The 25,620-nt window shown below is 37.3% G+C and overlaps 1 protein-coding gene and 1 pseudogene across 3 annotated transcripts in view; one reads left to right on the top strand and one right to left on the bottom strand.

Annotated features, from left to right (window-relative positions):
- ADIPOR2 (adiponectin receptor 2) overlaps nucleotides 1-25,620 on the bottom strand; it is a 106,426-nt gene that overhangs the window by 7,220 nt on the left and 73,586 nt on the right. For all 3 annotated transcript variants that reach the window (XM_054577193.1, XM_054577192.1, XM_054577191.1), the window contains exons 3-6: nucleotides 7,730-7,849; nucleotides 2,936-3,107; nucleotides 1,350-1,536; nucleotides 918-1,105 (exon numbers count right to left, since the gene is read on the bottom strand). In XM_054577193.1, coding sequence (XP_054433168.1) covers nucleotides 918-1,105; nucleotides 1,350-1,536; nucleotides 2,936-3,107; nucleotides 7,730-7,849 — 667 coding nt within the window. The remainder of the gene's footprint in view (nucleotides 1-917; nucleotides 1,106-1,349; nucleotides 1,537-2,935; nucleotides 3,108-7,729; nucleotides 7,850-25,620) is intronic.
- LOC129073522 (non-POU domain-containing octamer-binding protein-like) lies at nucleotides 11,890-13,243 on the top strand (annotated as a pseudogene).

Raw genomic sequence — 25,620 nt, 5'->3', positions numbered from 1 at the left:
CTCCCGTAGACACTTAAGGAGGGAAGACAGTAGAGTGTTACAGCACAGAGTTAACTCTACCGCCTAACCTTCTGGGTAACTGCAGGTGAACCATGACTTGGATTTTAATACTAAACAGGGGTTTTTTTGTTCATTTTTTTTTTAGGGTTGAAAGGAAAAATACTCCTTTTAATACTCCTTCATTCTCAGTAGGCACTGGGTTTGATACTAGGAATAGAAAATTCAAGACACAGCCTTGGTTATACAGACGCTCCAGTCCACTAGAAGACAAAAACATGTCTCTGTTAATCCCATACTCTTACAGGAAGGCTCAAGCAAGGCACTCAAAGGCTTGTGGGTTTTTCATACAATCTATAAAAAGCCTGTTAATCCCTACACCTGAAGAGCTATAAGGTGTCTACATTAATGGAACACAATCAGTAGGAAGTCTTTTTTTTTATGTCCCTCACCTCTTATCCCTCCATACCATCTTTTCACCTCTACCCACCCCCCCACTCCCATGGAGTGAAGAATTCTCATTTACCTAAGCAGATTACACATTTTAAAATAAAAATACAAAAACAAAAACAACAACAAAAAGAACAAATCACTGCAAAAAGTACACTTCATGCTGACAGTAAGAGGAATCATTGTTTCTTTTACAAAGGTCACAGAGCTCCCGTTATCAACAGTGTATGGCCATAAACTCAAGTAAATTACACTGCCCAGGAACACATGGGCTCACAGAGGTTACCACTCAACTCTACTGCTCTATGACAACTAATGAACACTACATTAAAAGCCCACAAGAGCAGAAACTGTAATTTATTCATGTTTGCATCACAAGGACATAGCATAAGGCTTAGAAAATAAATGGCAAGGCTTTAGTAAATGACTGATAAATAAATGTTCAATGTAAAACTTCCACATGCTCTTACCTGCTCTGACTCCCCGATACTGTGGGGTGGCAAACATGTCCCACTGGGAGACTATAATGGCTGCGATGCCCAGCACACAGATGACAATCAAGTAGATGAAGCAAGGTTGTGGATTACAGTAAAAAGAATAATAAAGCCAAGGAACAAAACTTCCCATAATCAGAAGAGCAATGCCAGAGTAATCTAGTCTAGGATAGGAGGAAAAAAAAATCCATTTAATGTTAAAAATTACTGAGCACTTCATGTTCAAATTAATCCCCTAAGACATTAGCTAGCAATGAGAGCTATGAGGCTAAGTAGCATGTTTGCTTTAAATTTTTTTACATGTTCCTATCAGATGGCATTAAGGATTCTGTCAGCTCCGCTAGATGTTTTTCACTAACCCACTAATTCAACATCACTGATCAAAATATGGACTTTACAGACACTTACTTAGAGAAGAGTCGGGAGACCCCTTCTGAGTGGCAGTAGACTGTGTGGAAGAGCCATGAAAAAGAAAGGCAGAGAATGGCCCCCAAGAAGAACAACCCAAAGACCACCTTCTCTTGCAGAGGGGCCACGAAGGAGATGTTTGGACGGAACATATAAAAGATCCCCAGGCACAGGAAGAATACACAACCTAGGAGAAGAGTACAGGGGAGGTAAAAAATAGATTATCCTTTTGAAGAGACAATGTTTTATGCTGATTATGTTTTCAATCCTTCACAATCCTTACAGGGGAAGAGAGGGAGAAAGAGAGGGAGAGAAACATCAATGTGTGGTGGCCTCTCACCTGCTTCCAACTGGGGACCTGCTCCACAATCCAGGCATGTGCCCTGACTGGGAATCGAACCAGCATCCCTTTGGTTCGCAGGCCAGAGCTCACTCCACTGAGCCACACCAGCCAGGGTACCTTTTCCTTTCTTGATAATGTCATTTAACATATTAAAGTTTTTAGTTTTGATGAAGTCCAATTTATCCATTTCTTTCTTTGGTTGCATATGCTTTTGGTGTCAATTCTAAGATACTGTCACCTAATTCAAGGTCACAAAGATTTACATCTATGTTTTCTCATAATGATTTTATAGTTTTAGTTTGTATGATTAGATCTTTACATCCATTCTGAGTTAATTTTTGCATATGGTAGGAGTCCAACTTTATTTTTTTTACACGTAGCTACTCAGTTACTCCTGATACCATTTATTAAAAAGATTACTCTTTCTGCCCTGGCTGGTGTGGCTCAGTGGACTGTGTGCCGGCCTGTGAACCAAAGGTTCACCAATTCAATTCCCAGTCAGGGCACATGCCTGGACTGTGGGGCAGGTCCCCAGCTGGGAGCATGTGAGAGGCCACCATACATTGATGTTTCTCTCCCTCTCTTTCTCCATCTCTTCTCCTCTGCCTAAAAATAAATAAATAAAATCTTAAAAAAAAAAAAAAAGGTTATTCTTTCCCTCATTGTATTCCTTCTTTACTATACAATCATGATTGGGGGCGGGAGGGAGGAATATTATACATTACATTCTATTTCAAAACAAAATGAAATTTAATTGTGAATATTCTAAGTAAAGACTTCGAAAAAACAGTTTACTTTTATTAAATAACTGCCTTCCTCATAGTGTTCATTAAAATATTTTTCACATTTTGTATAGAACCTTTCTCTTGGCCTGGTTCAAACACTGTCTAGAAATCCAGTAGTGGTGGAAGGATCGAGCAAAAAAGAAAAAGGGTTCATGGACATGGACAACAATTTGCTGATTATGGGGGTGGAGGGGTGGGGGGGGCGTGGAGGTAAAAGAGGGGATAACAGGGATAAATGGTAATGGAAAAAAATACAATTAAAAAAAATCAGTAGAGAAAAATAGGACTTAGCTATACTAAAATCATAGTGCAAACCACAGAGCAAGTCAGTGAGAAATGGCATCACTGCAAATCCCAAGTACATTTTTTAGGTTCCATCCTTACCATCAAATAAATAAAAATTGTAAAAAAGAATAAACAAAGAGTTAACAATTCATTACACCACTGATATTTCATACCTAAGAGATGTGTCCAGATGTTGCCTGTCTCAGTGTGTATTCTGAAAATGCTCTTGAAACAGGCCCGGAAAGAAGGCATAGGGGGCCGGTGTCCATGTAAAAGGAAGTCATTATCCTTGAGCCAGTCTGGTAGTACATCATGGGGGATTACTCGCCATCGACCTTCCCATACCTGGAAGAAAAATACTATCAAATATCTTTGGAGTTTTAATTGGCACTTTGGCAACACTGGTCCCAAATAATAATCTTACATTTTCTTATGAGAAAACTTATTTTTAGAAAGACAAACACATTCAAAATGCATAATGACCTACGTCCTGAGTTTTTTAAAAACAGGTTCATCAAAAATATATTTTTAAATGGGGGAGAGGCCTTTCTTAGGAAGAGGGAAGAGGTAAATGCACTTAGAGAACACATCCTAAAGAGTGGTTTCAAACTGTTTCAGTCTGTCTAAAATAGGGCAAGGGGTCTAAAGTTCCACCCATACAGACTCCCTCCATCCTCCACAACAGATTTTACCTCTGAAAAATCCCTGTGATATTAAAGATGACCATTTTATACTTAAGAGTCCTACTGGTGAAAAAAGAACTATACAGAATCATACTTTTGTGTCTATTGCTAAAATCTTTCTCCCTTTACTCTCTCTTCTCTTCCTACCACAGCAAATATAATGAAGTAGAAAAGAAAGAACAGAGGAGTCAGAAAATCTTGGATGTCTGTCATTAATTAGTTGAACAAGCTTTTACTCACAAAATCGCCAAGCCTCAGTTTCCTCATTTATAAAATAAGGATAATAGTGCTTCGATTACTTCATAAGAGAGTTATAAAGGTCAAAGGAAATAACCCAAAGCACTTCATAAATGAGTTAGCAAACCCTCATATCCACCCCCAACAAAGGTGGTATTAATTCTAACCTTCCCCCAGAGGCTACCAACTGTCTAAGAATTAGTAACTAGTCCACCCTCCTCATGCTGGAGAGATAACAAAGAAATTAAGCCTTGACTGCTTTTCAAGCCCCTTCACCCTCCCCCTTTCTTCCTTTTCCTCACTGTCCTTCCCCCATCAAACTCTAAAGGAAAAGGGATCAGAAGTTTGCTATCTCCACCTTAAAAAATCTGTCAACTTCTGCCGTTTCTTTTAATGTCTCTCAACCCAGAGCGCTCACACCACAAGGATCATGTAATCCTAAACTAAATTGCTTCTGCTAGCCAGAAAGATGTAAGAAAAAATGCCAGGAACACATCTACCTTTAGGCTTCAGCTGCAGGCAATGATTCCACCTGCTCTCCTCAGGGTTCTTGGGACAGACAACATGGCAGGGCCATACAAACTCAATTCTCTCTCTACTGCACAGAAAGATTACCACTTACTTGCCAGCTACTATGCCCAATCTTTTCACTCCTCATTTCCCTGTTTCTGCTCCTCTTAATCCTTCTAAATGACATACACAAAAGAACTGATCCTCTGTGTAACTCCCAAAAAAGTGAGGACTACATTTAAGAAGTGGCCCTGTGGTTACTGGTGCTAATTTGGTCATTCCATGCTTGTTCTTAACATACAATAAAAAAAACAAAATAATGCCAAAAGACTAATCTAGAGGGTTAAAAAAAAAAAAGTTTTATTTTTAGAGAGGGGGGAAGAGAGGAAGAGAGACAGGGAGGGAAACATCAATGTGAGAGACATTGATCGGTTGCCTCTCATAAGCATCCTGATGGGGAAAACCAACCCGCAACCCAAGCAAGTGCCCTGATCAGGAATCAAACCAGCAAGCTTTCATTTTACAGCACAATGCCCAACCAACTGAGCCACACTAGTCAGGGCTAAGCTAGAGTTTCTTGTCTATTGTTAATATCACTATCACTTGTGGAAGTAGCTGTAGTTTCTGTAGAACTTTATAGAGAGAATGTGAGAGAGACACACCAAAACAATGAATTTCTTTTATCTAATTTGAATTTGGTAAAAGACAATTATTGTTGGGATTAACCTTACAAGATGCTGCTACTCTGCTTTACTTTGGAAGAACTTTATTTCCTAAGAGGGTGAGGAAGACAGACATCAATCCTTACATTCTCAAGGCAGTTCACAAGGTGCAAACAGCGCTACTGTGACCATATGAAAAGTGCTATTGTGTTGCCATACAGAGACAAAATAGTCAAATGCTCTCTTTTTATAGTCAGAAAGAATATGGTGAGTTTCTTACTACTTAATTGTACATATAATGACAGAGCGATTCCCCCTGCCCCACACTGTATCTATACAAACATTCTAGTGGTCTAAAAACTGAGCCAGGGAGCTGTACTTTCTAATTATACTGCAATTAGTGTTATATTCAACGGACCCTGCACCTTCATTCTTAACTTGGAGTCAAGCCAAATGCCAACCCAAACAGGCATCCTCTTTTACTGCCTGGGGAAAAAAAAAGAACAAGATCACAGCTTAGATAAAGACATGTTTATGTATAAGCTTCACAAAGACACCCCTAAATCAAACTTGGCATTGGTCCACTGTTGTTGTATTAGACCATATAGTGAACAAAACATAATTTTAAAAAAACTACCCACAATATACCTATTCCCACATGGGCCAAGCTATGCTGGTAAAATAGCAACAACTGAAAGCTGAAAAAGACAGATCAAGATCAAACTTGGACACTCTATATAAAGACTAAAATGATTTTATTTCCCTTATCCCTATAAGGAAAGCTTTTCCTAAAGGGAAAGTACAACCAGCAAGCCCACAGGACACTTCATTTTAAACTGTCTCCATGTACTTGCTTCCATCCAAGAAACAGAATCTTTGTGTCTCTGGACATGGCTAGTTTTCAAGAACAGCCAGTTGAAGCACCAGAGCACAGTGCAGCAGCTCTGGAGAACACCATGTAACAGCAAGTCTCTTCTTGTTGCTCTCATACACAAATGCTAGGGGATAATAAGCAAATGGTTTATCTATTCCTGTGCTCCACTCACTTTTCTTCAGTAAATCAGTCTGTAGCAAAAATGCCCTATTTATTCTTGCTAAATTGAAAGTTTTGTTGAATATCTGCTTTATTCTTTATTCTTAGTTCAGAAAGAGAGTAAGAAAGGTGATGAAGTTATTTAGCTACAGTACCCCACTGATATACAAATATTGAAAATTCCTAATGGCCTAGAGAATAAATTCTTAACTTTTTTTTTTTAAAGGATTTTATTTATTTATTTTCAGAGAGCGGGGAAAGGAGGGAGAAAGACAGGGAAAGAACCATCAATGTGAGAAAGAAGCATCAATCAAGTTGCCTCTTGTATATGCCCCGACCAGGGACTGAACCCATATCCCAGGTATGTGCCCTGACTGGGAATCCAACCAGTGACCTTTTGCACTGCAGGACAATACGTAACCAACTAAGCCACACAGGTCAGGGCTAAATATTCAACTTTGAGAGACTGAACACCAAACTTGCTTTTTGCAAAACAAAATATGTCTTTTATATCCTTTTCTGTTAATTCTCCAGAGTTGGTGATCACCAGAATGGAGCTATTGTTTTGCTTGACTTTCTCATCACCAATTTTCACTCACTGATTAAAATGCCGTGGGTTTGTCCTGGTTGGTGTAGCTCGGTAGATGGAGTGCTGGCCTGCGAATCTGGGGGTCGCCAGCACAGTCTAGAGCACATGCCTGGGTTGCGGGCTAGGTCCCCAGATGGAGGCATGCGAGAGGCAACCGCATATTGATGTTTGTCTCCCTCTCTTTCTCTCTCCCTTCCCCTCTCTAAAAATAAGTAAATAAAATCTTAAAAAAGAAAAATGTCCTAGGTTTTAAGTAGACCCATAAATGCTTATACACTCCCCCACCACTTTCCATCAATCCCTTCATCTTGGGAGGGATGTCTATATTGAGATTATAATGTTTCCTTCTTATCCTCTGGTCCAAGTATAGTAGTCTAAGTCAACTGGCCCCAATTATTTCTAGTCATTGTGAATATCTAAAAACCTAAGTTTAGGTTTCAGGATCTATAAAAAGTCTTGGTCTCATAAAATCTATGAAAAAGCTGAGCACAAAAATTTCTCTCCAAAAGAAAAGTTTTTTCCAGAAATATTTAATAAAGGAACTTCCATACACATATACACATAGAAATAGACAGACTGACTTATGCTGACTTTAAATCATACCTGCCAGGGCCCTGATCAATCGGATTCATCAAGTAGTTATAAATTTCCAAGTGTCCTTCCCTATTTTCTCTAAGCAAGCAACCCCAATTCCAGTTACCATTTTGGGGGAGAAAAATCCCCACAAGAGGTCCTAATGGATCAGAAAATGAATTGGAAGAAAAACCTTAGAGAAAGGAAATACATCAGCTAAATTGAAAACACTAAACATGTATGAAAATCAGGCAATTCCTATCTAAAAAGTAGGCTGATGACCCATAGAATCCCTGGAAAGAGTAGCAAACTTGTCATCATAGTCAACAGCACAAGGGATTCAAGGGACTTGGCGATGGCATTTTAGTATCTCCAGGCATCAACCACCCCCAGTTTTGTTGCCTCCTGTCTTTTTTAACTACCAATAACCTATTATTAGGAAAGACCTGTTTTCTACTTGGATGTTCTAGTTTTCTCAAAACTTGATCATGGCTGCTGCAGGCAAATGTTGTTATGCCTTGAACCAGGTTAAAGTCATGAGATTGCTTTTGTCTCCATTTTCCCACAGATTATTCACAAAGCAAACCAAAGGGTAAGGTACTATCATTCTCCTTTAAAGGTTTCTGTATGGGAAGGGCTGATCATATAAGCACGAAAATGACAAGAAATTGCCAACCTACCTTACAAACAAACTCCTCCATTCTTTCCATAGCATGATGGGCTTGTAAGAGAGGGGACATTCCCATAAACCCCTCCTCTTCCTGAGAAGCTTCATCATTACACTCATGTTCCTCAGGGCTCTGCAAGGTAATCACAGAAATAGTCAGGGACAGAGACCAGGAGCCAATGAAACACAATCAATACATTTTCCTTGAAGAATTATAATGAAACTCTCTTAAGGTCAAAACAAGGCCTCAGACAAGTAAAAATACAAGAAGTAAAGTCTGTTTATTATAGGATAATGAGGATTAAAAATGAAGAATAGTTGACTCAAGTTTCCTGATAGACAAATGGAACTTTAACAACAGCATGGCTATGTCTGGTTCAGAAGCAAATTCCTGGAGTAGCTTAAATGGTTTTTTTAGTTTGTTTTAAGAATTATATTCACAGACGAAATACTATTAAGTAGATAAAGTTGAAGAAATACTGAGTTGAAAATTTCCAAGCACCCCACCTGGTACATATAAAATAAATAATCATAGTACAATGTAGTAAGTGCTCTAGGGAAAAAGGAGAAAAAAAATTTACTAAATTCTTAAAATATGCCAAGCACAAAAGAAAGAGCTTTATACAGGCCATCTACCTTAATCCTGACAACCACCTTATTAGGTAAGTATTCTTATCTAATTTAATATATAAAAAACATTAGGCAAAGAGGTTAAGTAAGTTGCCCAAGGATAAAACTGGTAATGTAAAAACATAAAAGTCTTTTCACATTCTCCAGGAAGTGATCAATTTGTCTAAGGAAATGAAGGAAGAAATGCCAATCTATTTAGAACTTAAGGATAAATCAATAAAATTAAGATTTTTGTTTCCAGATCAAGCTTCAAACTGGTTTAGACAGGATGGTATTTGTGATAAGGGCAATGGGCTAGAGGGAAGTCAGGATACCCAAGCAGTAAGCCTGGTTCTACTATTGATATCGATCTTTATATAGGTCTCTCAGCCTTTCTGAGAGTCATTTTTTTCTTATCTTATCTAAAAGGAGGAGTTTAAACTAAACAATCTCTACAGTCTTCTCCATTGTCTAAAATTGTGATTTTGTAACTCAATGACAAATGACAGCATGAGGGAACTGTAATTCCACATCTAAGAGTCCACTAGATAAACAGTACTAACATAACTTCATGAAGAAATGGGCTGACCTTCCACCTCCTATCAGAAACAAACTGGTAAGTAAGGATGAACACGCAGAGAGGTAATAGTAATCTACCACAATACCCAAATTTGCACATACATAAAAAGAAATTCTAAGGTTTTATTTTTCTACTCTATGCTTTTCAAGATAGTCTGAGGCTATCAAGCTTCACGTGAGACATGTTACATATCCAGTATCAATTTTTTAAAAGTTATGTTCTCCAAGAAAACAATCTTGAACTTACTTCCCCACATTCTTACCAATAAAATCCCCCCCCTTCTTTACTTATTTAAAACTTGCCTATCTATCTCTCAATGCTCCAATCCTACCATATTACTTGTTTAAAACTCTTTCCTAACTATCTAGCCTGGGTGCTCTCAACCTTTCTTTCATGGTTGCACCATCCCCCTTACACCCTCTCCCCAGCATTTTTAGATAGCTTCCCCATGAAATTTTAACACCACAGATATACTGTGTACCTGTTTATGTGCTGTGGCTCTTTGGAGGGCTACAAAGCATTGCATTACTTAAGAGTTCTTCACTCCAGCAAACAAGAAGCTATTTTCACCAGAGAATGTATGCCCTTCCTAACCCAAAGCAACCATCTGCTCTGCTGAACTTTTTTGGCACTTTAAATTTGTACCATTCATAAGCTCTGGCTGGTGTGGCTCAGTGGGCTGAGCGCCGGCCTGTGAACCAAAGGGTCACTGGTTCAGTTCCCAGTCAGGGCACATGCCTGGGTTGGAGGCCAGGCCTCCAGTAGGGGGCACACAAGAGGCAACCACACACTGATGTTTATCTCCCTCTCTTTCTTCCTCCCTTCCCCTCTGTCTAAAAATAGATAAATAAAATCTTTAAAAATAAACTCTGTACCCCTCATGGGACAACTAATACAATCTCTAATTATAGCTTATTTTATTGACTTATACTGTTTTATTTAGTGTTTAACAGAATTTTACATTTTTAGTATAGCATTTCCTAAACTAGATTTTAATTGTCTGTCTTCTTCCCCACTGCACTCAGAACAGCAGTATTTTATGTACTTACACAGTGGCTAAATTAATTAATGCTTCAAAAGATTTTTTAAAAAAAGATTTTATCTATTTTTATACAGAGGAGGAGGGAGAAAGACAAAGAGAGAAATATCAATGTGTGGTTGCCTCTCGCACACCCCCTGCTAGGGACCTGGCCTGCAACCCAGGCATGTGCCCTGAACTGGATATCGAACCGGCGACCCTTTAGTTCACAGGCTGGTGCTCAATCCACTGAGCCACACCAGCCAAGGCATGCTTTAAAAGATTTTTAACAGAAAATTTAAAAAGACTATGCCCAATTAAACATAAAAAAAATTCCATTAAAACACCAATTATATGAAAACTGAAAAACAGACAACAGCTTGAAATGATTAGCAGTATAAAAATATACTGATTTTAAAGTATAAAATATAAATTTATATATAAAATATCTCAAGTTCAACATGTATTTGATTCTTCACAAAGAAACAAAAAGAATTCAATCTTGATTCTCATACGAATAAATTACGTCAGCATTTTCCCACAGAACTACAAATAAGCACATAAAACAAAACCACAGTTAAATGTTTCCTGTACTATCATAAGTAAAACCTGGCTAAGTTGCACACAGTTTGAAATATCAATAGGACTACTTAAATCAGTTAATTCTGAATACCAAGCCAAATGCATTTTGATCTATAGAGGGCTGTTGATAAGAAATGGTAAGCCAGCTTCACGAGCAAACGAAAGGGCATTTCATACACTTAACCATAAATTACATACTTAGATAAAGAAAAATGATAGGGTGCCTCTGTCAGTAGGCATTCACCACTATACATGTCTATAGGAAAGAGATGAATGGTTCAATTTCCCAATCATAGGGAGGGAAGAGGAACAATGACATTGCTACTGGGGAGGAATGGGAGGGAACGGTTTTTGTGTTTTCAGCAGTGCTAACACATGTTTGTTGAAAGAAATCAAAGTACACCCAAAATGTAGGATATATATTCTGAGTCAAACACCAGCCAGGGACCAAAACACTGTTTATCCATTTAATCAAATATTTTTTAGGAAAAGGTGGCTTGCCATATAGAAATTAAGGTTTATCTGGCTTCAGACTCACTCTTAACTACTGATCAATTTGGTAATCCTTGAAAGATTAGATACAATCTCAGCATCAGTTTTCTTATCTGTAAAATGATTTTATAATACTGTTCCTACATTGCAGATGTTTTAAGGATCAAAGATAATAATAATAAGAAAAACCTATCATAGGGCCTACGACTAAGATAGCAACAAATAAATGATGGTCATTATTATTATAATGATGGACTAGGCATTGTGAACATTTAAGTAGGTATCACAACCTAGTAGACAGGACATGCATGTAAGTAAGCAACTACAGCAATGAGCTGGTGAACAGTACGAAAAAAGGTCTACTGCAAATAGAAAAGAGAAAACAGTTAAGTCTGGCACTGTTGGGAAGTTTTCTAGAAAGGTTAATTTCTGAACCAAGCCCTGGAAAATGCATCTAAGAATCAAACATGGTGGGGAAAAGCCATGAAAGGTAAAGGTAATACCAAGTATCCAAAAACACAGAGGGAAGAAAAGGCATGACACAAATAATAATAGTTTAGCATGGATGCAGCAAGAAGTAAATGTGATGTGAAACTCTAATAGGTAAGGACAAAACAACCCAAATGCTCGTAAACAGATGGATAAACACCATGTGGCATATCCATACAATAGAATACGACTCAACACATGCTACCACAGAAATGACCTATTGGGAACATGATGCTCAATAAAATGTGCCACACACTGAAGGGCAAATATTGTACAATTCCACTAATATGAAGTATCAAGAAGAGGAAAATTCATAGAGACAGATAGTACATTAGAAGTTAGGGATGGTAGAGGCCGTGTAGCGTCATTGTTACTCTGAGGAAAGAACAGCAGAGGGGTTTAAATGCAGAGCAATAAAACCTATAACTTGGAGAAGCAAAACCATTCTCCAAGGAAGCATCATCATCACCACCATTCACAGAAGCAGCAGCAACCACCTCCACCAATACCTGCAAACAAATGGACAACAAGCCAGCAGCCAAAATGAAGGCTTGACTATTGACCTGATGAATTTTAGGAAACCAGGTGAGACCTTCACCCAATGTAGCCAGCTTTTTGTGGGCAATCTTTCTCCTGACATCACTGAGAAAGAAATGAGGAAGCTGTTTGAGAAATATGGGAAGGCAGGCAAAGTCTTCATTCATAAGGATCCACTTGGAAATAAGAACCCTACTGGAGATTGCTAAAGTGGAGATGGACAACATGCCAGTCCGTGGAAAGCAGCTGTGTGTGCACTTTGCCTGCCGTAGCGCATGCATTCCTTACAGTTAGAAACATTCCTCAGAATGTTCAATGAACTGCTGGAGGAAGCCCTTTCTGTGTTCGGCCAGGTAGAGAGGGCCATAGTCATTGTGGATGATCAAGGAAGGCCTTCAGGAAAGGCCATGATTGAATTCTCAGGGAAGCCAGTTGCTTGGAAAGCTCTGGACAGATGCAGTACAGGCTTCTTCCTGCTAACTACATTTCCTCAGCCTGTGACTGTGGAGCCCATGGGTCACGTAAATGATGAAGAGGGACTTCCAGAGAAGCTGGTTATAAGGAACCAGCAATTTCACAAGGAGTGGGAGCAGCCACCTAGATTTGCACAGCCTGGCTTCTTTGAGTATGAGTATGTCATGCGCTGGAAGGCACTCCTGAGATGGAGAAACAGCAGCAGGACCAAGTGGACCGCAACATCACGGAAGCTAGCGAGAAACTGAAATGCAGATGGAGGCTGCTTGTCATGAGCACCAGGTCATGCTACTGAGGCAGGATCTGATGAGGCATCAGGAACTTTGGAGGATGGAAGAGCTGCACAACCAAGAAGTGCAAAAACTAAAGCAACTGGAGCTCAGGCAGAAGAGGAACACAGGTGCAGTGATGAAGAGATGCAGCAACAGCAGGAAGGATTCAAGGGAACCTTCCTCGATGCGAGAGAGCAGGAGATATGGATGGGCCAGACAGCTATGGGAGGTGCTATAGGCATAAATAACAGAAGCACCATGCCCCCTGCTCCTGTGCCTGCTGGTACCCCAGCTCCTCCAGGACCTGCCATTATGATGCCAGATGGAACCTTGGGATTGACTCCACCAACTACCGAACACTTTGGTCAAGCTGCTACAATGGAAGGAACAGGGGCAATTGGTGGAACCCCTCCTGTATTGAACCGTGCAGCTCCCAGAGCTTAATTTGCTCCAAACAAACGTTGCCAATACTAATAAAATTGCATTGTTTTGTTTCCCAAAACACTTAGGAGGAGGACCCTTTTTGGACTAACCGGAATTCTACTCTGGAAAAGTGTTAGGGGTTCCTCCCAATAGTTAGGACTTCCCTGCCTGTACTAATCTACAGAGTATGTTGGAGGCAGAGGGCAAGGGAGGAGCAGTATTTTTCAAATGAATTCTGTGTGGTACATCATTTAATTATATTTCTGTGGTGCATTCCTGAAGTCTCATGTGATTGTTGAGGGCCTGGGAGGGAAAGAACAATGGCAAAGTGGATCCAGTTAGAGCCCTCATTAATCTTGATCATTCCATTCTTTGTTTATCCTGTTATATTTGCTTTCTCATTCTTAAATTCCCCAACCCCAAAGACACTGCCACATATAACACAAAACCCACAAACATACCCCAATGACCTTAGCCCCATCACTCCATTCACTCCCAGGTGAGAATTCAGGCAAATGTCTGCAGAGGTCACAGATAAGATACAAACAATTCTGTCATATCCCATATATTATCCCTTCATGTCCTAAGGAAGATATTTTTCTCTTAAGAGATTTTCATTTTAGTGTATCTTTGGAAAAAAAAAAAATCTTAACTTGCCTCCATCTTTTTCTTGGGTAAGGATAACTCAGGAATGGCCATTTTCTGTCTGATGTTGCTGTTCACAGCTTTTCTTGATAGGCCTTGATAGTACAAGCTTGCAAACAGGGTTGCTGTATGCTCAACGTCGGACAGTAGCTCTTAGCCCTGCCTATCTTAGGTAGTTATGCTGTGCATTCTTTTTTTAATTGGTGTACCATGTTTGATTTGTCCCTGATACCTCTGGAGCTTTTTTTGGAAAACAGAGCAGTAATGTAGCATCAACTTAATTAAAATACATTTTAGGCCTTTAAAAAAAGGAAAAGAAGAAGAAGAAAAAAAGTTAGCAAAAGCTTGGAGGAGAGAAAGAGGAAAAGGAAAGTTATTTCTTAATAGGTAGAGAGTTTCTGTTTGGGGTGATGAAAAATTTTGGAAATAGTGGTAACGGTTACACGACACCATGAATATAATTAGTGCCACAAAATTGTACACATAAAAATAATTAGAACAGCCAATTGTTATACAGTTTACCACAAGATAATAATTCAAAAAAGGTAGAGAGATCCATAACTGCATTATTTGTAATAGTCAAAAACCAAAACAACCCAATTTTCTATCAATAAGAAAACATATAAACAAGTGTGATGTTTCTATAACAAAATACTACTACTCTATAATTTTTCAAAATTACTGACATACAAAGCAATATGGATAAGTAGCAAAGACATGCCAAGTGAAAGAAGCCAATCATAAAGAGTACATATTGTATGATCCCATATTAAATTCAGCAACAAGCAAAACAAATCTGTACTGGTAGAAGTCAAAATAGTGGTAACCTCAGAGAATGGGGGTTAGGATGCGCAGGGGTTTTGGGCTCAAAAAGAGCATGACAGAATTTTCTGAAGTGACGGAAATAATCTGAATCTTGATCTTTTTGATGGTCAAACATATGCAATGTCATTTTGCTGTATGTTTAACATTTAGATTTTAAATTATCCCAATGTTTTAAAAAAAACAGAAGGGGGGAGAAATGAAGGTGCAGTTAGGTATGGACCAGCTCCTTAAAGGCTTTTGATATTAAGGTACTTTAGGCTTCATCCTGAAGGCAAAGGTGAGCACTTAAATGATATGAGATTGGGGCAGGCTGAATATTATTAAATTTGCATTTAGAAATTATTACTGCGTTGGCCAAAAAGTTTATTTGGTTTTTTCCTTAAGATGGCTCCAGTAACGTTTAACTGTCTTTAACTTCATTTGAAACAATTTTGTTAGATTGTATTGTGACAGCTGTCATATCAGTGTGCATTTTTTTAATCAAAATTGGTGAATTTTTGTGTAGCCATTTTAATACTGAAAATGGAAGAAAAGCAAGATTTCTGGCATATTATGCTTTATTATTTCAAGAAAGATAAAAACACAACTGAAATGCAAAAAAAAAAAAAGATTTGTGCAGTGTATGGAGAAGGTACTGTGACTCATCTAACATGTCAAAAGTGGTTTGCAAAGTTTTGAGCTGGAGATTTCTCACTGGACAATACTCCATGGTCAGGTAGACCAGTTGAAGTTGACCGATCAAATCGAGGCATTAACTGAGAACAATCAACATACTCAAAATATCCAAATCCATAAAATTATAGGTGAAAATGAAAAATGTGTATTTTATTTTATGGAAAAAACCATATGGACTTTTTGGCCAACCCAATACTTTGGCCACAGGGAGAAGGCCACTCTGAAGAAGTGAAACAGAAAGGAGAAGAATAAATTAAGAAAATACTTGAAAAATCTACAGCAGTTGTTCTCAACTAGGGGCAACTTCCCACCATCCCCCTCCCCCACCCCCACCAAAAAACCAATGTGGCAATAATATGGAGTCATTTTTACTTGTCAAATTTGGGAATACAACTGTCATCTAGTAGGAAGGGCCAGGGTGCTGTTAAACATCCTACAATGAAAAGGACAGCTCCCCACAACAAAGACTATCTGGCCATAATGTCAATAATGTTTGAGGAACTGATCTACAGAAAAGATGAGAGGGTCTATACACTTCAAATTATATATGCCACAGTCCAGTATTATGTGTTTACATCAGAAAAAAACTATTTTGTCAGACACTTCACTGTGAGAAATACTAATAAGTAAGCTACTTCAAAAAGTAGTTACTAGTACCAGGGCTAAATGGTAAATAAGCATCCATTCAAAAATTTCTTAAAGTATTCATTGAGCTGCTACCATTTTACAGATGAGGAACTTGAGGGTAAATGATTTGTTCAAAGCCACACACTTAGAAAATGCCAGAGCCAGAGTTCAGCTCAGGTCCACATAGTTCCAAAGTTTATACTCTATTCTTCCCACTTGCAGTTTTCTAGTTGACACTGCCTGATTGTGCAGGAAAGAGACATTTGGCCAAAAGGCCACAACACATACAGCAAACCACCATTGCTTTGCATGGTAGTGAAGGATAGTAAAAATGACTGAAAGTCAAAATCACGCAGAAAAATGGTAATAACCAATGGGGAAAATAACTATTCCGTGACCTTACAAAATTTGTCAATTCTTTATAGGGAAATTTTAAAAATAGCAGAACTATAATTTATTTCATATGCTATATTTTAAAACAGAAACACTGAAAATTAACTGTTTATTTGTTAAAAACTTACCCAGAGTAACTGGAACAGTGTTTGCCGTCTTATGGCGTAACTTACAATACAAAGGAAGAAAACTTTTCTATGCCTTGGCAAATTGTTATACTCCTTCCTAAGTTTGTATGAGCTTTCAGCATTTTATTCTTTGTATTTTCAGTGTGGTAAAATATCTTTAAGTGTGTCTTTAATTTCTTTTTTTTTTCCCCAGTATCACTTTTCTGGACATCTTCATTCTTTTGGTCACGAACATTTTACTCATTTATATTGACAAGTTTGCTTTCAGTTAAGTTTCTCTGGTTGCTTATTTAAAATTTCTTTTACACGGTGGCAGTGTCAACATTACCACAGCCAGCTATTTCTTCTATAATCCATTTGTTTGACTTTCACTTTCACCATTACCATTCTCCTTTCTTTGCCTCACTTTTATCCATGTTAGCTAATTCCCACTTTTGATTATCCATTTTTGTTAAAAAAATCACATAGGTTTATCACTGGGAAGCAACACAACTAAACACTTGCCTGTCTTGTGTATTATGAATAACAAGACATATAATAAGCAATTACTAGTAGACTTCAAAAAGTGACATGATTGGTCACTGACCATGATACTCATCTATTATTTGTATAGTGACCTGTAGACTGAAGAGCTAGCAGTAAAGTTTGTACTTTATGCAATTACAGTAAATATACCATGGTGACTAAAATCTGAACCATAGTGTTGAGAAGCTACTATTATTTACATAGTAAAAAATACATACTGAAAATTTTCAAAGCATTAGAGCTGCCACTATGCGTTTTCTCATCACATCTTTCACAACCACCTCTTATCTGAAATGGTGCTGTAGAAAAAGCTAATCTCAATTCAACAGAATGCATTATTATTGTTGGTTTTATTTCCACCTGGTAGTCCAGTGTATGTTATTAGGCAGAATGTGGTCAGAGGTCAGAAATACATATCAGAGTAAAGATAAATACTTCCATCTATTCCAACATGTCAGCAAGATTTCTGAATTTTTATTAAAAAAAAGTTTCCTTCAGAAGTACAAGGTACTAGTAAGTCTGCTGATTTATCATGTATCATCATCAATTCTCACCCTCCTATAACAAAATACTCAAAAATATACCCTCAAAAAAAAGTTTGCAATGCTAGTCCATAATTGGCTATCTATTGTGTTCAAGCGTTATGGAGTTGTTATTTAGGGATCTGCATGGGTGGCTGGTGGCAAATACAGCTCCCAGGGTTAGAGCATAAAGCAGTAGAGTCAAACACTGGCCAGAAAACAGAATTGTTTTTTGTAAATGCTTTCTCTTAGAGTACATGGGCAAGTTAAAGGTCTTTAACATCAGTCAAATATGAAATGATTCATGAATCTGCTGGGCATTTATCTGTTTTAGCCTGACTCAATTCAATAGAGCAGCAGTTTTCACCTGGTGTGTCACAAGATTTTTATAACATGCAATACCTTACAATTTAGTCAGGGGCACTGACCTCTTTTCCCTTAGACTATCAAATAAAAAAATGACAGCAGCCAAACACTACAAGAGCCATCTGGTGTGAATGATCAAAATTATGCCTATTTCTTTTTTGGACAGGTAAGCAAAAATATATGTTTTTTAGTGTTTCACATAATTTTAGTAATTAGTTTATGTGTGCTATGAGATGAAAAAAGTTGAAAACTGCTCCAACAGAGTAACTGTTTAAAAGGAGTTTTAAAAAGATGAGTAAAATATAATCTGTTTTTCATAGGTTTACACTCTAATAAGGGGCTGAATTGGCCACATAAATAACTATAATGAAATAAGGTTTATAGCTAGTATAAAGAGAGGGAGTGTAGGACTCAGGAAAGGTTCCAGAGGAATAGAATTTTGAAAATATGAAATAAACAACAATAGTCAAAAGAGAAAAGGAAAAACAATACCATTTTGAGGAAAAGAGATTAGTTCAACTGAAACTTAGGATGCATTTAGGGATAAATTATATATTGAAATACTAGTTGAAGTCAGTAAACAAAGTGCCACAGAAACCCACAATCATAATTCTATCTACAAATAGAAGATTAAGGTCAAGGAAACGGTAAAACACCCAGGGCTGGAAATGGTAAGTTTTTAATTAAAATGTGTCTGCCTTTATAGAGGTCATTAAGAACTGAGAGGTTCTACATTCACATAGCTTAATTATAAATAAGAATCTGAAGCCCTTACACCAACAAGACTTTATCATTTGTTCCAGGAAATTCTTGCCCAGGAAGATATGGATATAAACCAGTAAATAACTTATTTGCTTTAGAACATCTAAAAAAATTCACTTGACTAAACAACAGCCTGCTCAACCACCTCCTTAGTACAATAAACTGCTCAGCTAGGCAAACTTGCTTGCTTATCAAATAAATATTTGCTCATCAAGACTTGCTCACCTAGTCCTAAATTAGCCTATCACAAGTTTTGCCTAGTGCCAATATGTTCTGTGTAACGAATGCGCTGCCTTGTCTGTGTCTTTATCTATGAATTGAGTGGGGTTTTTCTTCTCTTTTCTTTTTTTACTTAATCCCTTCACCTTTTTCAGACAACAGTACAGTGATTGATCATACCAGCGGGGTGGGGGATTGCGGGGATAGAATTAGAAGAGGGTAAATGGGGAACGAATGGTGGGATCTGACTTAAGGTGATGGACACACAATATACAGGTGATGTAGCACAGAATTGTACAGCTGAAACCTATATAATTTTATTAACCAATGTCACCCCACTAAATTCAACAAAGAAAAGAAACAAATGGCCTGCCTTAAACCCTTAGAACCCAGACCCCAAAAACCCTACACATTTCCATCCAGGACCTCTCGTTTCTGAAACACTTATGGAACTCTTTAGAGCGATGTTCTCTCTCACTGCAGTAAGTATAAATTTGGCTTAATTTGAGCACCAGGTTATTTTGGTCTTTTTGTAAAGTTGACAGGTTGAATCCAGTCTGGAGGTCTGAAATGTGTAGTAAAGGCATTAGCAAGCTGATACAGCTAACAAACACAAACACAAGGGTTAGTAGAAATTACAATGTCCACAAAAAATAGTAACTGAAAAAGTAAGCACTGGTAAGTGTGCTATTGTCCAATAGAATAAATACAATATCTAGTCTATATGAATATTCATTCTGGCCTTTATAGAAATATATATACTCATAGCCTGCACAGACTACAGGAGGTCCTCAAATGAGATGCCCTAGAGGCTTAGTCCTTGTTTGTATCTATTAGCCTATGGTAAAATTGGTTTTGTTCTGGTATGTCATTTCATTGCAGAATCTACAATGTTAAGTGAGGGCTTGCTGTAGTTATCTCTATCAAAGTTTGATGAAAAAGCTTTATAATCATCCAATTTTTTTTTCATTCTCACACAGCAACTCTCTCTAATCTTAACAGAATTTCCTAAGTGGACTTTCTCAAGAAAAGAAAATAAAGTGATTGGCAGACAAAAGTCTATTTATAAGTTAGTTTTCTTTTGATGAACTAACATACCGTGACATTCTTATGTGTTTGGTTAAATCAGTTCAACAGAATAATTCCTACGCTGACTGAATAAAAGTTGGCTCCTGATTCCCTGTTTATGAAAAAGGATCTGGAGCAGAGAAAAAGTAGGACAACTATAAAAGCTGATCTTTTTATTCAACCTAACACCTTGAAAACTCAGAGATATGAAATAAAGCCATAAAACTAATGATGAGGGCGACCTGTTTTAAAATGTCTCTTTTATGTTTTTGTTCTGAAGAAACTTATAAAATACTTAACTTCTAAACTTCAGCAAATACAGTTAAAAGAGCCCCGGCTTTAGAGTCAGGGGCCTAGAAGCAATGGCCCATTAATTTCAACCAATACACATTACACACTTCAAAAATAATTTTGGATGATGGAAAACTACTGGACCAGGAGTCTAGAGAGCTGGACTTTAGTCCCCAGTTGTCTAGGCTTACTTGCTACCAAACTCTCCACTCCCTTGTACCCCTGGTCCTTCATTCTGCTTTGCTAAACATTTGGCAAGTTAAGACATCAGAATATATACTCGATACATGTTAGCTATTATCTCTACCACTATTATCACTACTCCACTATTCTTATTTCTGGGTCTTCACATCTGCTATTCCCTTTTCTTTTTTTCTTTTTTTTTTGGCTAACTCTGAAACTCAAGTTTTATCTCCCAACACCACTTGCAGAAGAGTTGCTCCCATAGGTACCCTGTGCATACAGTCACACAATATCACAAATGTACTAATTTATTTGTCTGTCTCTCCAGCTAGGCTGTAAACTACTTAAGGACAGAAAACATGTCTTATCTTTGTATTCTCAGAGTGCCAATACACAGTAAAGAAACTATAACCATATGCAGAAAGAATAAATGCATGTGTGCACCTATTAAACTAAATGACTCATGGTATTCCTGCTACTCTGACATTCTAGAAACCAAGCTGGGTACTTGAAAGAATGTTGGTACTATTTAAAAGAAATTGGGAAGTCAGAAAGAAAAGCTGGTGGGGAAGGGAGCAGGCTAAATTAGTTCAAATTGAAAAATGAAAGGTCCAATATAGAAGACAGTACTAAGATGATAGATTTAGAAATCACCTCTGTGAAAAGACTGTTAAAGTCTAGGGTGGTTGAGATATATGAATAAGTTTAGGATGTGTTTAACCAGGATTTGCTGCATTACATCAGTTGGGTACTATGACAAAGGATGGACAGGTGAATTAGTATTTATTATGTACTGATGACATGTCAGAGATGAAATTTTAGAAATACTGAGATGAGTATTTCTATCCCCGTTTTACAATGTGGAAATCCAGATGAAGTGTGGTAAATGAAGAAATGGAAGCTAAGAGAGGATACACAGCTCTCAGTAGTTACCTTCATTCCCAACCTAATGGTATTATCTTAATTTTTCAAATACACGTAGGTGCTATAGTGATTTACAAAATACAAATTCATTTAAGATTAACTAAACTCATGGTCAATTACTGTCATGTGTTCTTTTCAAGCTAATATTTAAAAGAGAGCTATCATGTTATGTTAGGGGGTCTGTTAAATGTTTCTAACACTTAAAGGCGAAAAGGAGTCATTTCCTGGCCCAGCAACTCTATTGCTAGATATTGTATATAGCTAATAGAAAGGCATCTATTTTTCACCAGACACAAGAGTATATTCACAGAGACACTAAACATAATAGCCCAAAGCTGGAAACAGCCAAGACAAGCTTCAACAATAGAATGAATAAATGTGAGATAAAGTCACACAAAGAAATACTGTAGAGCAATGAAAATGAACAATCTATAGCTATACTAAGTAAATACAGATGAATTTCACAAACATGATAGTGCAAAAAGTCAGATACAAGAGTACATACTGAATGGTTTCAATGATGGCAAAGTTAATCTATGACATTAGATGTCAAGATGTCAAGATAATCAGGAGACCTGACTTTGGGTGGTGAATACACAATACATGTACAGATGATATACTATAGAGTTGTATACCTGAAACTTATATAATTGTATTAACCAATGTCACCCCAATAAAGTCAATTAAAAAAAATCGGATAATGGTTATCTCTGGGGGAGAGAAATATGTAGTGACTATAAAGAGGTGGGTAGAGTAAAAATGAACCTCTAGGACTGCTGGTCACACAGGTGTGTCCAGTTATCACACTACCCACTTATGACACATGTACTCTTCTTTATGCAATTATACTTCAGTAAGGTTTTTGTTGTTTTTTTCTTTTAAGGCTCCTCTCACACAAAAAGGTTAGAAAATAATAATGTAGAAGGGATTCAAACCAAGTCTCTCAAAATCCAAGGTCCTGCTTTTTCTCTTCCTTTTATCAAACTGCTTCCTTTGAGATTACCTACTGGTGAACAGTAATAATTTCCCTAAATAAAATCAAACATGAAAAAAGTAGCCATTAAGTAAGGCTGCCTAAAGCAAAGATACCTAACTGAACCAATCTATAAAAAATTGTGATCTTTATTCATCCTTTATCCTTCAACAAAAAAGTGTTAAAACTACAGTGGGGGACCACTGAGATTTGGAGGTTGAGAAATTCTTAGATACCACCTACTTCAACAATTTCATTTCAGTATAAGAAAAATTAGGCCCCAAGAAATTTATTGGCCAAAGTAACAGCTGGTTGGCAGTAGGGCCAGGACTAAAACTCAAGTTCAACTATTCATTCATTTCTTTACTTAAATATTTACTGGGCAAATATAATATTCTCAGGCTCTTCTAGGTGCTGAGGATAGACACTATGTCCAGGTGAATGGACAAAAATAACCAAGTCAGTCTTTTTAAGAGAGAGTGCAAAGTTTAAAGAGCAATTAATAAATATAAAAACAGAAATCTAACAGACTGACTTTGTTCTGTGGATAGAATAGTCTGCCTTTTTACAGTCAAATTTAAGCAAGGCTTTTCTTTTTGATACAAATATACACCTCCAATGATGTACTACATCTAACATTTTTAAGTACTTTCCAGGTACCAGGCATTGTTCTCCCTGCTTTACATGTACTAACTTACTCTCACAACAACCCTGCAGGACAAGGTACATATTCTTACTATATTCCTATTATTCCATTTACAGAAAAGACCACACAGCTCCTCTGGGTCTAGTGTTTCTCCGATGGAAATTCCATCAGTCTGAAACCTATATATGTACCGTGAAGAAGACTGTGATCACTGGCTTCCAACTTTTAAGTGTTCCCCAGAATCACATGGAGGAGGCTTGTAAAATACCTGGATTTGGTTTCCAGCCCAGTACTCTTTCTTTAAAAACAAACAAACAACAACAACAACAAAACCCTTGTGCTTCATAAGGAACCAAAAAGATTAACATCTCCATCACCTCAAATAAAAGACTTCTAAACATAAGAAAACTGAATGTACCTATATGCATATAGATTTCATTTGATGTTACCTAAAAATCAATTCCACAATTACAATAAATCACTATCACCCATTATAGATTTTCTTTTCCCATGATGACTATCTATGGGAAAAATGTACCTTAAGATGTATTAAAGGCAAATAACCACTGAAATAGCCAAATCACATTTTGACCAAAAAAAAAAAAAACAAAACAAAACAAAAAACAATGAAAAGAAAATCCAACCCCCAGAAAGAAAAAAGAAAAGTGATCCTCTAACAAGAGTTCTGGTGTATAACATAAATTCAATGGAGCTTCAGTTTCCTTAACTGCAAAACAGAGATACTACTAACACCTATTCCATAAGCTGCTTTAGGAGAAAGACAGTATTTTCAAAAGAGCTTAGGAAATTGCCTCTGTGGGCCATCATTATTCTTTTGATTAAAAAAGAATATATTATGCTATCATAGATTAAAACAAGCATGTTAAGTTTCCCTGAACATCAAAACAGTATACCCCAATGTTTTCTTTCTGTACATCTCTCTATGGAAACTACTTGAAACAATTTAGACATAGAACTCTAAATTGGCTGCTGATAAATTCATTCAACAACGATGTACTGTATGCCCACCATGAAAAACTGGCTAGAACCTGAGGAGGGGTGCATAAAAGGCAAGATTCTTTCCACCACGGAACATAGAGTAAATAAGCAAAAATAATCATTAAACATTTAATCAAACAAATACATGAGTTGTGATATGTTGTCAGGGAAAATAAAATGTATAGTTAAAGACAATATAGAATGAAGTGAGGATAGAGAATTTGCAACAGGTTTCTCTGAGGAAGTAATACTTACCCTGAATACTAAAGGATGAGCAGCAATTAGCCAGAGGCGGATGTAAGAACACTCCAAACAGAGGAAATAGCCTTGTCTGAAGGCTTTGAGGCTGAAGCAACCACAGCCCATTTAAAGACGTGAAATAAGGCCAGTGGGGAAGAGTCTCACTGAACAAGGAAGAGAATGTCTTGAGAGGAAGTTAGAGATGCAGGCAGAGGAGAGATGATACAAAGTCCTGCAGGCTATGGAAAGGAGTAAAGAGTTTATCCTTAGTGCAACGGGAAGCAATTGAAGTATTTTTTAAAGTGAGAGTGGCATACAAGCTCTGTATTTTTAAAAGCTCTCTTTATCAACTGTGAAGAATATATTTGAACAGGAACAAGTAACAAAACATGAAGTCCTATCTGAAGGTCTAGCCCAATATTCCAGATGGAAAATGACAGTATCTTCGACTAAAGTAGTGATAGTACAGATGAAAAGAAATGGACTGTTAAAAGTTGAATTGATGCAACTTGAGTTTTGTAACAGGTTTGAAGTTCGCTATTTTCAAAGTCTTCACAGAGGTTAAATAATTAAAATCTTCAGCCATAACTAACTTAGGTAGATTTCTTGATAAAAGCTCAAGTCAACTGTGACCACACTCAGATACCACTTTACACCCAATAAGATGGCTATATTCATAGACAGACAAAAGCAAGTGTTGGCTGGGGCATGGAGAAAGGAGAGCCTTCATACACTGCTGGTGTGATCGAAAATGGCACAGCTGCTGTAAAAAACTGTTTGGCAGTTCCTCGAAATGTTCAACATTAGAGTTAGCACATGACCCAGAAAAATCATTCCTATGTATATACTTAAAAGAAATGAAAACATATACTCACACAAAAACTTTGTACAGGACAGTTCCCAGTAACATCATTCATAATAGCCAAAAAAGTGAAAACAACACCATGTCCACCAAGTCCTTCTAGATAAATATAGGATATATCCATACAATGGAATATTACTCAGCCATAAAAGGGAATGAAGTTCTGGTACACAGTACAACATTATGCAAAGTAAAAGAGCCAGTCACAAAACACCACAGAGAGATCATTCCATTTATATAAAAAGTCCAGAACAGGTAAATCCAGAAAGACAGAAAGTAGACTGGAAATGGTCTAGGGTTAGGGGTGGGAATATGGAGTGATAGTCAATGGGTAAGAAGTTTCTTTGGAAGATGAAAAAGATGTTATAAACTTAGATTGTAGTGACGGTTGCACAATTCTGTGAATACATTAAAACCATCAATTACACACATTAAATTAGTGCATTTTATATATGAATTATCTCAATTTTTCAAAAAAGTCAACTGTGATTAAATGTGACATTTTCCTTTAACAAATAACAAAGTCTAACTTTATTTCCCAAATAGTTCTCAGAGG

The sequence above is a fragment of the Pteronotus mesoamericanus genome, unplaced genomic scaffold (genome assembly GCF_021234165.1).
Source record: "Pteronotus mesoamericanus isolate MK-2021 breed Mesoamerican mustached bat unplaced genomic scaffold, CSHL_Meso_final contig_41, whole genome shotgun sequence".
Taxonomy (NCBI): domain Eukaryota; kingdom Metazoa; phylum Chordata; class Mammalia; order Chiroptera; family Mormoopidae; genus Pteronotus; species Pteronotus mesoamericanus.
Note: the sequence above shows the minus strand (reverse complement) of the source record. Positions and strands in the feature narration are given on the sequence as shown.